Source organism: Mus musculus, chromosome 17 (genome assembly GCF_000001635.26).
Source record: "Mus musculus strain C57BL/6J chromosome 17, GRCm38.p6 C57BL/6J".
NCBI lineage: Eukaryota > Metazoa > Chordata > Mammalia > Rodentia > Muridae > Mus > Mus musculus.
The window spans coordinates 43,404,613-43,417,290 of NC_000083.6; the positions used below are offsets into that span (position 1 = coordinate 43,404,613).

General features: G+C 45.2%; 1 protein-coding gene across 8 annotated transcripts in view; it reads left to right on the forward strand.

The window, feature by feature from the left end:
* Adgrf5 (adhesion G protein-coupled receptor F5) overlaps window positions 1–12,678 on the forward strand; it is a 99,229-nt gene that overhangs the window by 44,284 nt on the left and 42,267 nt on the right. For all 8 annotated transcript variants that reach the window (XM_006524125.4, XM_006524128.4, NM_001357332.1 and 5 more), the window contains exon 3: window positions 5,890–5,944. In XM_006524125.4, coding sequence (XP_006524188.1) covers window positions 5,890–5,944 — 55 coding nt within the window. The remainder of the gene's footprint in view (window positions 1–5,889; window positions 5,945–12,678) is intronic.

The following is a 12,678-nucleotide window of genomic DNA, read 5'->3' on the forward strand; positions in this document are numbered from 1 at the left end:
GTGATGGGTGTATTGCTTCATGTGGGTTCTTTATCTCACTTCTTCATATACTAGAGGCAAGGTCCACTGCAGGCTGGGAGATCAGACGTGTAATTCTGCATCTTAGACTCTTCACCTATAGAATCATGCGAACAGCAGTAGCAATTTCCTATGATTCTTATGAGAATTAAATTGGTTGATATTTATGACGGGCATCAGAAAAAAAGATTGTGTTTCAGATTTTTTTCTCTTGTATTGAACTTAATCTGAGGAGACTAGACTATGATTCAGGGAGTATAATTTATTCACATTTAGTATGTTTGAAGTCTTACTTTCAGTGCTCTGTTTTATGACTGTGTTTATCGACTTCTTGATGATGTAACAAATGTCTGATGTAAACAACTTGGAGACAAAAGCTTTGATTTTGACTCACAGTTTTAGAGACCGTACTCCATAGAGGAATGACATGACAGACCACTAAGTTTGCGTTCACAGTAGCTGTGACACAGAGTAAAGGAACTGCTGGTTGCTTTTCTTTTCTCCCCTGTAATTCTTTCTGCTCCATCCTCTTGGATTCCCTATCATAAGGGTGAAGCCAACAACACCAGGGTGAGCTTGTTATCAGATAATCCTATCTGGAAATGCCTCTACCGAGCCCAGAGTTGTGCCTCCACCTCCCAGGTGATCCTTAATCCGGTCAAGTAGACAATGAAGACTCACTGTCTCCAAGATTGTATGTGCTTTCTTCCTTTTCCCATGTTAGGGTCTAGGTTTTCTTTGTCCTTTTTGTTTTCCATTCTCATGATTTGAAGAATGTGCGCAATATGTCTCCTCTAAGCTCTGGTTTGTGGGGTACAAGCCAAGCAGAAGAATGAACAATCCTGCTCATTGGATTAAGGAGGAAACATTTGCACCTGTACCCTAGTGGTTATTCAGAAGACGTGGTGTGATTTCCACATTGAGGTTAATCTATCCCCTCTTTCAGAAGTATTCCCAGTGATCACACCCACAGCAACAAGCTGCACATGTCTAATCTTGGCATCACACCTCGATTGATGTCCAGCTCTGACACACACAAACTTCAGAGTCTTCATTATTTTTTCTTATATCTCTGAACCTCTGCCCTCTCACATCCCTTGTCCGGCTTGTTGTAAAGATCATACATGTGTGCTTTCACCAAGGGCCAAGGAATTGGTCCTTATAGTTGATGTATGCTGCTAGCCATCTGTGAGGAATCTTTGTAAGATAATTATCCAATTGGGAAGCAAAAGTTTAGCTTGACATTCTAGGCTAACAAATGAGTGAGTGGAAGGCTCTGGTGATGGGGGCTGAGATGTGTGGCAGCTGGAGTCCCTGCTGAGCATCTTGTTTGGCATCTGTTCCTCTAGATTTTGCCATCTACCTTTCAAGCTGGGGAGATGGCTCGGTTGCTGGACCGTTCTTGCTGTGCAAGAGTAAGGACCGAAGTTTGTTCCTCAGCATCCCTGTTTAAAAGCCAGATATATTAGCATGCACTCATCACCCACACTGGGGAGGATGAAGAGAGCAGGATCCCTGGTGTTCAATGCCAGCTGGCCCAGCCGAATTGGTGAACTCTAGGCTAAAAAGACTCTCTGTATCAAAAACCAAGGCAAAGAATAACTGAGGAAGGCATCTAAAATTAACCTCTGTCTGCCACTCACATACACACACACACACACACACACACACACACACACACACACACTCACTCACTCACACACACACACACTCACATACTCACACACAAACACACAACTCTTATTTCCAATTGATTACCTTCCCCAAATCCAGACCACTCACTTCCACCAAAATTATGTAGAAAGCCATCTTGTGTGAAAGGTGGGGCTCTTCCTGGAATTGGTGACCTTGTTTCTCCCGGCTGAAGTGATGCCATCAGGAAATCCCCACTGGACAGAGTTGTGGCATAGAGCCTTATCTGGCGATCACACTTTGTAAAAAGTGTGTAGACAGATTCAAGTGAGCTGTTTTGTCTAATCTGAAAACACCGAAGAGCTTTGTGATCCAAGTCCATTTCCCCTTCTTAGCCAGAGAACAAAATTTGGTAGAAAAAGCAAGTGCCAGACTCTCAGTTACCCAAGCTAGAACCCCCTGAGGACTCAGGATGGCAAGGCTGGTCCTTGGGAGCCCAGAGCAGTGGGACACAAGAGCACACCCCACTGCCATAGACCACATTAGACACATTATACACCTCTGCACTGGTATTGTTTAGCAGGTAGAAATCAGAGCTTAGAAGAAGAGGGTAGTTCTTCCAGCTAATAGGCGGGAGCAGTGGGAGTCAGCTCACAATGTGACTCTAGCCTTTGCTTGTTCAAATCAAGGCCCTAGGACCTGACATCCCAGTTTTGGGTAGTATGGTACATCAGGGCAAGCGGAATGGGATGTGAGAGCTGTACCTTGCAAAGATGAGTCCAGAAAGCTGCAGATGGTTACTCTAAAGCATCAATTGTCAACCTGTAGTTTATGAAACATTTGGGGGCCTGAGCTGCCCTTTCACAGGGGTGGGCTAAAACCATTGGGAAACAGAGATATTAACATTATGATTCATAATTACAGTTATGAGGCAAAGTGACAGTTATGAAGTAGAAAGGAGGTAATTTTATGGTTGGGGGGTCACCACACCATGAGAAACTATACTAAAGGGTCATAGCATTAGGAAGGTTGAGAACCAGTGCTACAAAGATTTGAGAAGGTTGTGACCCCCATAAGGAACCTTCACACATGGGACGCACTGGTCACCAAGGCTCCCAATCTGTTATTGAGCTTAGTCAGAGTGTGGGAAGGAAAGGAAAAATTCTGTCCTCACAAAGCCTTGAGATACTCAGCATTATGGGTGAAATATACTTTGATTTTTAACACACTGTAGCCAGCAGCGTTTGTCTGTGTCCTTCAAACACACCTCAGAATGTACATAGGTGTCTAGTAAACACACCTCAGAACGTACATAGGTGGCTAGCCCTTCCGAGGCCTCCATGGAGGATAGAAGCAGGACTGCAGGGCCAGAATCTCCCTTCTATCTGGGCATAGGGCCAAGCCACAGGCAGGGGAAACCGAGAGGAACCACCCTATACATCAACTGCGTGACTTCAGTTCCTGTATCCTTACATTCCTCTGGGACAACTCACTGCAGAGGAAGCAGCAATTGGGCTTTTGAAATTCCAGTCACCATCCATCATGTCTCTAGTTCTGCAAGAGCATTTGTGAACTCCCATGTCCATAGAACGCTCCCTGCCCTTCCTCTCTTACACAGCCTCAGCCAGCGTCCCTTAAGGACTCCAAGAAGAGGCGTACACACAACACAGCTGGTAATTTCCCCAAATTATAGCTTAGAATGGAGAGGGAGACCAGCCAGGAAAACTGTTAGTTGAAAAAGGAGTAAGGGTGTGGTGGCTCATGCCTTTAAGCATGGAGGAGGCAGAGGCAGGCAGATCTCTGAGTGCAAGGCTAGCCTGGCCTACAGAGTAAATTTCAAGTCAGCCAGGGCTACACAGAGAAACCTTGTCTCTACAAAACCCTAATAGTTACAATTTTGAAAGAAAAGAAAGGGAGAGGAAGAGGAGGCAGATGCAGGAGAGTATGGAGGGATGCTTTAGGCAAGGGAAGATTGGCTCCCTGATAGGAGCTCTGTTTTCCAGAATGTCTCCTAAGCCGTCATAGGCAAGGGCAGACTTTGAGGTCAGATTCGCTGCCAGTGAAATGTGAGTGGTCACAGCACCTTTGATTGTCCTGGTGGAGAGTGTGTAATGTATCTCAGGAATTTTGTTGCAGTTGAGCGAGAGTGTAAGAGTGAACAAACGAGGGAACCACCGTGGACCCAGTTGATGAGGGTAAGCTTAGCGTGGTGTGGCATTCAAAGATGTGTGGAGTTCATAGGAAAGGACATATCAGTGTGTGTAGGGCCATCAAAGAAATGGGGCTTGTTCACTGAGCCTTGTATGTGAGTATGGGGCTCTGGGAGGGGAGTTTGCTCCCAGGAGTAATATGTACCCCAGGAGTCTCCCTGCAGGCTGGAGGCAACAAGAAAGGCCACAATAGTAAGGGAAGGCTTGGTTACTAGCTATTGGGTGGGAACTGACCCCGTCAGCAAAGTGAACTATTCATCACAGGTGGGTGTTGGAAAGGTCGGACTTGAGAAGAACCCAGTGGCACTGTATAGACTAGTGACAAGTATCCCAAGCAATGTGGCCTCTGACTCTAAATGGCGCTTTCTGTTCTCTACCCACAATAACCATTTGACCTTGGCAATGACCTTGTAGAGCAGGCTGCACTTATCCCCCTGCTACAGATTAGGGGAAAAGCAAGCAGGTTGAATAACTTGTTTGAGGTCACACCACTATCTGATGGTGGAACTAAGGTGGCAGCTTAGTATCAGTAGAAGGATTCTCTCTCTCTCTCTCTCTCTCTCTCTCTCTCTCTCTCTCTCTCTCTCTCTCTCTCTGTGTGTGTGTGTGTGTGTGTGTGTGTGTGTGTGTGTGTGTGTGTGTGTGTACATACTTGTGCATGTGTGCTCAGATGCATGGACCTGTGTGTGTGGAAGCCAGAGGAGGATTTTTGGTATCCTGGTGTGTGTGTGTGTTTGTGTGTATGTGTGTGTGTGTGTGTGTGTGTGTGTGTGTTCAGATGCATGGACCTGCAAGATAGAAGCCAGAGGAAGATGTTTAGCATCCTTCTTTAGTCACTCCATTTTACTTTCTGGAGACAGAATTTCTAGTTGAACTTAAAGCTAGGCTGGAAGACAGCAAACCCCAGCAATTCTTTTCTCTCTGCTCCCTGCAGTGCTGGGGTCCTGTGTCTGGGAAGTCATGCCCAACTTTTTTTTTTTTAATAGGTTCTGGTCATTTGAACTCAGGTACTCATGCTTGCACAGAAGGGTGTTTTTATCCATTGTTCATGAAGGAAAAGTTGTGTTTCATCTTCTAGCTTATAGTCCATCCTGGAAAGCCAAGGCAGGGATTTAAAGTAGAAACTGGAGCACTGCTTCCTCTTGTGTTCCCTTTGGCATGCCCACTCAGCTACCTTTCTTATGTAGCACAGGCTGACTGCCTGGGATGGTCCTGCCCCATACTAGACTTGACCCTCCTGCACCAATCAGCAATCAAAACATGCCCAGAAGCCAATGTGAACTGAGATTCCCTCTTCCCAAGTGTGTCAAGTTGATAATCAAGAATAGACATGATACCCATGAAGCCATCTCCCTTGTCCAACCTTTGGTTTTAAGCATGATAAATTATATTAACTAAAATTTAATTAGAGCTTACCCTCTGCCATTTTGAAGTTTACTTACATCTTGTAATAATCCTATGATATTGACACTGTCCTTATTCCTACTTCTCAGAAAAGAAAGCAAGGCTCAACAAGTATTGGTAACTTCTCTACAGCCACAAAGCTAGAAAAAGTATGTGTGTGTGTGTGTGTGTGTGTGTGTGTGTGTGTGTGTGTAGATGGTCTGACCACTGGAGCCATCTAGAATCTAGGGGGAAAAGACCCAGAGGAGGGAACTATTATGTCTAAGCATTCTGAACAGCAGTATATAAAAACCCGAGGCTGTCTATGCTGCATGCAGGGAAAAGGTAGGGAGATTGAGTCATGTTACAGACCACCAGCCCCATTAGGGTTCAAGTGTTAGAGAACAGAGGAGATTGGTGTCTGTTTCTAGTCAGTGTTCACAGACCAGGGATGGCAAGAGATCCCGAATCAGTGATTTCTTCCACTGCTAGATCTAGACGCTGGTTCATACAAACACTCCTGTGGTGTTTTCCTCAGATCTGCATCTGTGTTCTGGTGTGATTGGCGCTGAGCTGCTGGTGAGTGGAAAGCCAAGTAAGAAGGGTTCCCCAGTATCCACTGACACACTTCTAATTGTTCTTTCAGATTCTCCAAGAACATGAGCTAGCCGGGGAAGAGCTACTGAGGCCAAAAAGAGCAGGTATGCAAACTTCTCTCTAAAAGTCACATTTATAAATCCACTTTATAAACGCCATGTGTTATAACTAGAATTGGTCCTACCCCATCTTTCATGCAAGATATTAAACTTGAGCCTTATATACGTGGAAGGAAAATATTCTTTCCCCTTTGTAGTCTGTCTGTCTATGTATCTATCCATCTATCATCTATTATCAATCTATTATCTATCTATCTATCTATCTATCTATCTATCTGTCTGTCTGTCTGTCTGTCTGTCTGTCTATCTGTCTGTCTAATCTTTCTATCTAATGGATGTGTGAGTGTGCATGCATGTATATGTGCACGTTAGATGTGGTATTCATCAGAAGCTGTCTACCTTGTTTGTTGAGATAGGGTTTCTTAATGGCCCGCCCCAAGCCCCAAGCAGGCTAGGCTGCCTGCCTAGCAAGAGAGTCCCAGAGATCTCCCTGATTCCCCAACACTTAAGATTCCAAGTGTGTGATACTACCACGTCCCGCTTGGAGCATGTGGGTTCTGAGCATGGAACTTGGTTCCTAATGCTTACACTAAAGCAGGTACTTTGCCATCTGTCTTTGTCAAAGTTCTATTGCTGTGAAGAAACTCCATGACCACAACACCTCTTATGAAAGAAAACACTTAGCTGGGGCTAAGTTTATCATCATGGTGAGAAGCACGGTGGCGTGCAGGTGGACATGGTGCTGGAGAGTATTGGAGAGCACTCGATCCACATCTGTAGGCAGCAGGCAGAGAGTGAGACTGGGCCTGGCTTAAGCTTCTGAAACCTCAAAGCCCACTCCCTAGTAACACACTTCCTCCAACAAAGCCACACCTACTCCCTAAGAGCCTATGGGAGCCATTTTCATGACCAAACAGCCACACTAACATTTATTTATTTATTTATTTATTACTTATTTATAAATAGATAGGGTCTTGCTAAGTTACCCATGTCGTCCTTAAACTTGGGATCTGCTTGCTTCAGCCTTCCAAGTGGCTGGGATTACAGGCCTCTAAACAAGGTTCCAAGGCAACTTTTTAAAAAAAGATTTATTTGTTTGTTTGTTCATTTATAGCTTTCTGCAGACATACCAGAAGAGGGCATTGATGTGTTTATAAAAAGATAAAGTAAAGAGGGATAAGCTTTGGTGATGTGTAGTGAGGTGTGGGGGAAGAGGGTGACTCAGCGAGCCCATGCTGAGGCATCCCTTCCCCCTGAGGGACCCACAGTATAGTATAGAATAGAGTTTATTCAGGGCATGGGGAGGGGATTTAAGAAGGTAGCAAAGGCAGAGAAAGGCAGAGAGAGAGAGAGAGGGAGAGAGTAGAGAACTAAAGGAGTAGAGGCCATCAGTGAACACATGGAGAGAGATAGGGGAAGGGAATGGAGGGGGGGGGGGGAAAGGGTGAGGGGACAGAGTAGGAGCAGGAAGTCAAGAGTGAGACTGAGAGGAGGGGGGAGGGGAGGGGCGGGGAGAAAGGGAGAGAGAGAGAGAGACAGGCAGACAGACAGACAGACAGACAGAGCCTAGACAAAATGATAACAGGCATCAGATCCTATTACTGGTTGTGAGCCACCAGCAGCATTTGGTTGCTAGGACTTGAACTCAGGGCCTCTGAAAGAGCAGTCAGTGATCTTAACCACTGAGCCATCTCTCCAGCGTCCATGGGGCAACTTTTAAAAATGTATTAAGTGTTAGGCAGCTGTACAGCTCAGCTCTCTCCATTACCATCTGAAACTTCACAAAACATTGGTCTTTCATTTCCATTTTTCCCATCCTCCCACACTACATGTTGTTCACCTGATTTTAATGTTGCATAAATATGCATTGTCTCATGCCTGTTTGTTTTGGATGCTGTGTGCTGAGCTGTAACAAAATGTTGTGTTTTTGTGAGGGGGAGGGGGTATCTGTATACAGCTGCTTGCTTTAAATTAGCACATTCTCAAATAGCTTTTCCTGCATGTCTGAAATAAAGTATTGCATGTAAGAAAAAAATGTTTTATTCTCTACAATCCAGTCTCCCAGGGAGAACAGTGGTTTCGTTAGCTAAAAGTACTGTAAGGAAGGCCATTTTCAACATCATCAAATGGTGTTAAAGTGGCCAGGATGACTCCTTGGAATCTCAGCCACCTTTGTTGGCTCTGCGCATGCCCATAATCTCACTCTGCTCTCCTCGGATGCCCTCTCGTACCACCAAAACTCTTCCCAAGCCAGCAGCATCTCCTTCCCTCCTTCCCCTCCCTCCCTGTGCCTGACTTTTCCTTTCCTGTTGTCCTTCTCTCTCTTGTTCTCCTCCACTTTGTTGTATCAATGGACTCCAATGTCTCTTCTCACTCTTTCCCTGAAGACAGCTTGTAGCTTCTGTGCGCAAAAACAAGAGTAATGCTTCCTCCATCCCACCAACCCTGTGAACTCTCTTTTACCCCGTGACAGGCCCTGAGCCAGAGTCATGTCCGTTGGACCATGGAAGGTTTTCATGGTTCAAAATGGAGCCATGTATGGATGAGTTCCAGCTCTGGGTTTCCACCAAGTTCTTCCAGGGCCCAAGTCACCAGAGTCCCAAGGAGCAGCTTTGCAAAGCCATGTCTCTCTGTTCTTCTGAGCCTCGTTGTTTATCATCCCCCTTAGCAGCATAAGGGGATACTTCTGGGGCAGGAAGTACTCGCACAGCTAAGGATTTGAACATTCCAAAATTTTTCCAAGCGTGCTTTCACTAAAAACAATCATGACAACAATTAATCTCCACGAAAACACGTTTTCCATTTATTATATGTGCTGCCCTGAGCTCCCGGGGCCCCCTAGAGTCAATGGGAAGTGTGAAAGAATCTGCCTGTCTGCCACGGATGATGAATTTGCCTTGGTACTTTTACAAAACCACCACAGGGACAAAATAGCCATAGAGAGTTCCTGTGCCGGGCCCTGGGTGGCAGGACTGTGAGTTGCAATAGGACTGTGAGTCTCCAACAAAGTGAAGGAAACAGGCAATGGAAAGTTTACAAGCAGCTGTAACCCAAAGAGGCCTGGGTTAGGCTTGGGTTAGGCCTGAGTTAGGCCCAGATTTGACCTGGTGTAGTCATTGAGTGAGGAGTTGAGATGGGAGCCAGAGTTTCAGAATACAGAGTTCATCCTGAACACCTGCTCTGGAATATGCATTATCTCCCTTCCTGAGACCATGAGAGCAGGAGGCGTAAATGTTCTAGAAGAAATAAACGTAGCTATAGAGATCCTGTCTGAGTCACTGGATCACATCCTTAAAATTTAGGACAAAAAAATCATATTTTACAAACATATTCTTTGAGAATTTCAGATAGAGATAGGTATAGGTATAGGTATAGGTATAGGTATAGGTATAGGTATAGGTATAGGTATAGGTATAGGTATAGGTATAGGTATAGGTAGGTAGAGGTAGGGGTAGAGGTAGATGTAGATATAGATATAGATACAGATATATCACATCCATGCCTCACTTAATTAATGGTGAAATCAATGTTTTTATTTATTCCCAGGACATTATAGATTTCTACATATGTGACTAGTCAGATGTCCAGAGTTACTATCTTCCTGAGACATGTATTTGTGTGTCTGTGTATGTGTACATGTGCACATATACATACATATCTCATACATGAATCAATTATATACTTTAAACATATATCACCACTATTATATTTCAGGGGCTTTAAGATGGTTGAAGAACTTTATATCCTGGAGCTAATGAGATAGTTCAGTTGGTAAAGTGTTTCCACACAGGCATGTGGACCTGAGCTTGATCCCCAGCATCCGTATAGAAAATCAGGTAGGGTGGGGCCCACATTTAAGCCCAGCACTAAGGAGGCAGAGACAGGAGAGAATCCATGGGGTTCACTGGCCTGCCAGCCTAGCTTAATCAGATAAATCTCAGGATCAGTGGGACATAATGTCTCAAAAAACAAAGGAAACAGAGTCCTAAAGAACAATACCCAAGCTTGACCTATGGCCTCCATATGCACACACATCAACATGCACACACATATACTCACTCACTCACTCACACACACACACACACACCATCATCATCATTATTATTGTCATCCATTTGCAGAGGGTTCACTCATCGATGCCACTCCCAGATAATGATATGAAGGCAAGAGGAAAACACCATGACACACAAGCTGGCATTTTAAGAAAACTCTTTCCATAGTGGGAAAGCAGGAGGAGCTAGGATGGGTAAAAACAAATCCAAGATTGTGCCACTATTACATTAGGAAGGGGCCTGGCTCCAAGAAGTGATGGATGTAAGTGACAATGATCCAGGTTGTCTTTGCTAAATTAATTAGATAAGGAAAGCAGCATGCTGAGAAACCAGCCAGGAGGCTGAGCAGTCCCCACATAGACCCTGGACATGAGTAAGAGAAGGACAAAGCTTGGGCATGCTCGCTCAAGGTCATTTGAGAAAGAGAAGGAAAGAGATCATGAACGTAACATGGAGAAGTGTGCAATGGACAGAAGACAAGAATGCGCAGACCTGTGAGGCTGTGCGTTGAGAAAGCTGTAGAGACAGAGACCTGTGTTGGAAAGGATTTTAGAGATTTGCAGATCACCCCTAACTATGGTCTTTTTGGGGTCCCATGTCCAAACACACGACAAAGGCAAGTTAAGAAAGAAAGGAACAAGACCTATGGGAGAGCAAGCCAGCATCAGTCAGATTCTAGCAAGCAGCACTAACTGTACTCTGTGGCTTTTAGAAATAGAAAGGTAGAAAGAGAGAGAAGGAGAGGTGTGGGGGATGTGTTGGAAGTTCTCTGGGAAGAGGAAAGAGGGGCAGTGAAGGCAAATAGGATCAAGATATATTGTATACATATATGAAACTATGAAAGTCAGTAAAAGGTATCTTTAGGAAGCAAGAGGAGGGTTCTTGGTTTGTTGTTCAAGGTACCATCAGGGTGGGTAGTCTGAGTGACTAGATTGGTGGTGGACTGAGAGGAGGGGCTGGGCTCTCTCTGGCTCATGTGTAGGGCTGATGTAAGTTCAGGTTCAGTTGTAGACTTAACATTGAAAGTCAAGAGTGTTCTCTGTTTTTTTTTTAATCTGACATTTGTTTGACCATTCAAAGGTGAAATATGATCAAATTAAGGTTAATTTTTCTTGACTCCTACTACACATCTTTATGTGTGTGTGTGTGTGTGTGTGTGAGTGTGTATGTGTGTGAGTATGTATGTGAGTGTGTGAGTGTGTATGTGAGTGTGTATTAGTGTATATGTGACTGTGTGTGTGTGAGTGTGTGTTGTGTTGTGTTCATGGGAGATTGTGCACATGTACACACAGAAGCCAGAGAACAACCTTGGTGTTGTTCCTCAGATACTTTCCACCATTTTTCTTGACATGGGGCCTCTTCCTGGCCTGGCCTTTGCCAATTCAGCTAGGCTGGTTAGCCAGTAAGTGCAGGTGTGTATGTGCATATGTGTGCATGTGTGTTCATCCATGTTTGTGAGAGTGAGTACAGGGGTGTGTGTGTGTGTGTTAATGCAGGTGTGTGCATATCAACTCATGTGTGGAGATGGGAGGCCAGGTGGCTTAGGTATTGGTCCCCAGCTTCCCTCTTGTTCGAGATGGGATCTCTCCTGTGCACTGCTGTGATTGAGAGGCTCGCTGGCCCGAAAACTGACAGGAAAGATTCTCCTGTCTCTGCCTCCCATCTCCTGGTGGGAGGAGCTCTAGAACTGTAGGCCTTTGAGTTACTATGTCTGTCTGTCTTTCACTTCATTTCCTTTTTAAAACATGGTTTCTAGAAATCTAAGCTCAGGTCATTGAAAACTTTCCCCCCAGACATCTTCCCAGCCCCGTTCTCACAACCCTTGAGTAGTTTTAAGGAAAGAGAAGGACATGGCATGGGGCTTGTTCTGACGACTCCGACTATGGGGGATTCCTCAAACTAATGATTTTCTCTGGACTTCACCATCCATTGTTCATCATATGTGATGCTAACCTTCTCCTCCACCCACACGTGCTGTGTGAGCCACAGCCTGGAGTTCTGTATTTGTTGTTCTCTTGTACAACGAACCTTCCCAACCCCAGAGGGAGAATGGGACCCTTTGATGGCATCGGCTAAGCAATGGTCCAGCCTGGTTCGGACAGTGCTACCCAATGGGTCTTCTGGGAAATGTCAAGGAGCAAGCAGAATAGCGGATGTCTTTCTGTGTTCATTGCTTTGAGGTGGAGGAGAGTAAAATCACTAGCAATGAAGAATCACTGCTCCCCAGCAAGCTCCCTTCTCCTGGGTGAAGTTGGCAGGTGCCCTGTCCATTAAGTTGAGCCATTCATGCATCAACTTAAGCACTGCTTCTGAGAACCCTCAGTTCCCTTCTGTTGCTAGGCAGAAATAGTATTGTTTGCTTAAACAGCTGCGATTAAGACCCGGCACTGTTTGTGGCAGTTAGTGGCCAACTTTCCAGAAATGTCTTTTTCAGATAAGTGCTTGGAGGCTGGCAGGGACTTGTGGGAAAGGAGAGGGGAAATCCTGGTTAGTTAGTGTCTCCTGGGCCTGCGGATGGGTATCGTCTGACACCAGTGACACCTGGAATGTCCTACCGTCTCCTCAGGGCAGTGTGGGCCAGAACAACCCAGACAAACAACACAAAGAGTAAAGGGAACAGAGACAAAGAAAATACAAGTGAGCTGTCAGGAGGCAGCTGGTTCACGTGGCAGAGAAGGGTGCAGGTCATTTATGATACACACCTGGAAGGAGGGGATCTGTGGTCTG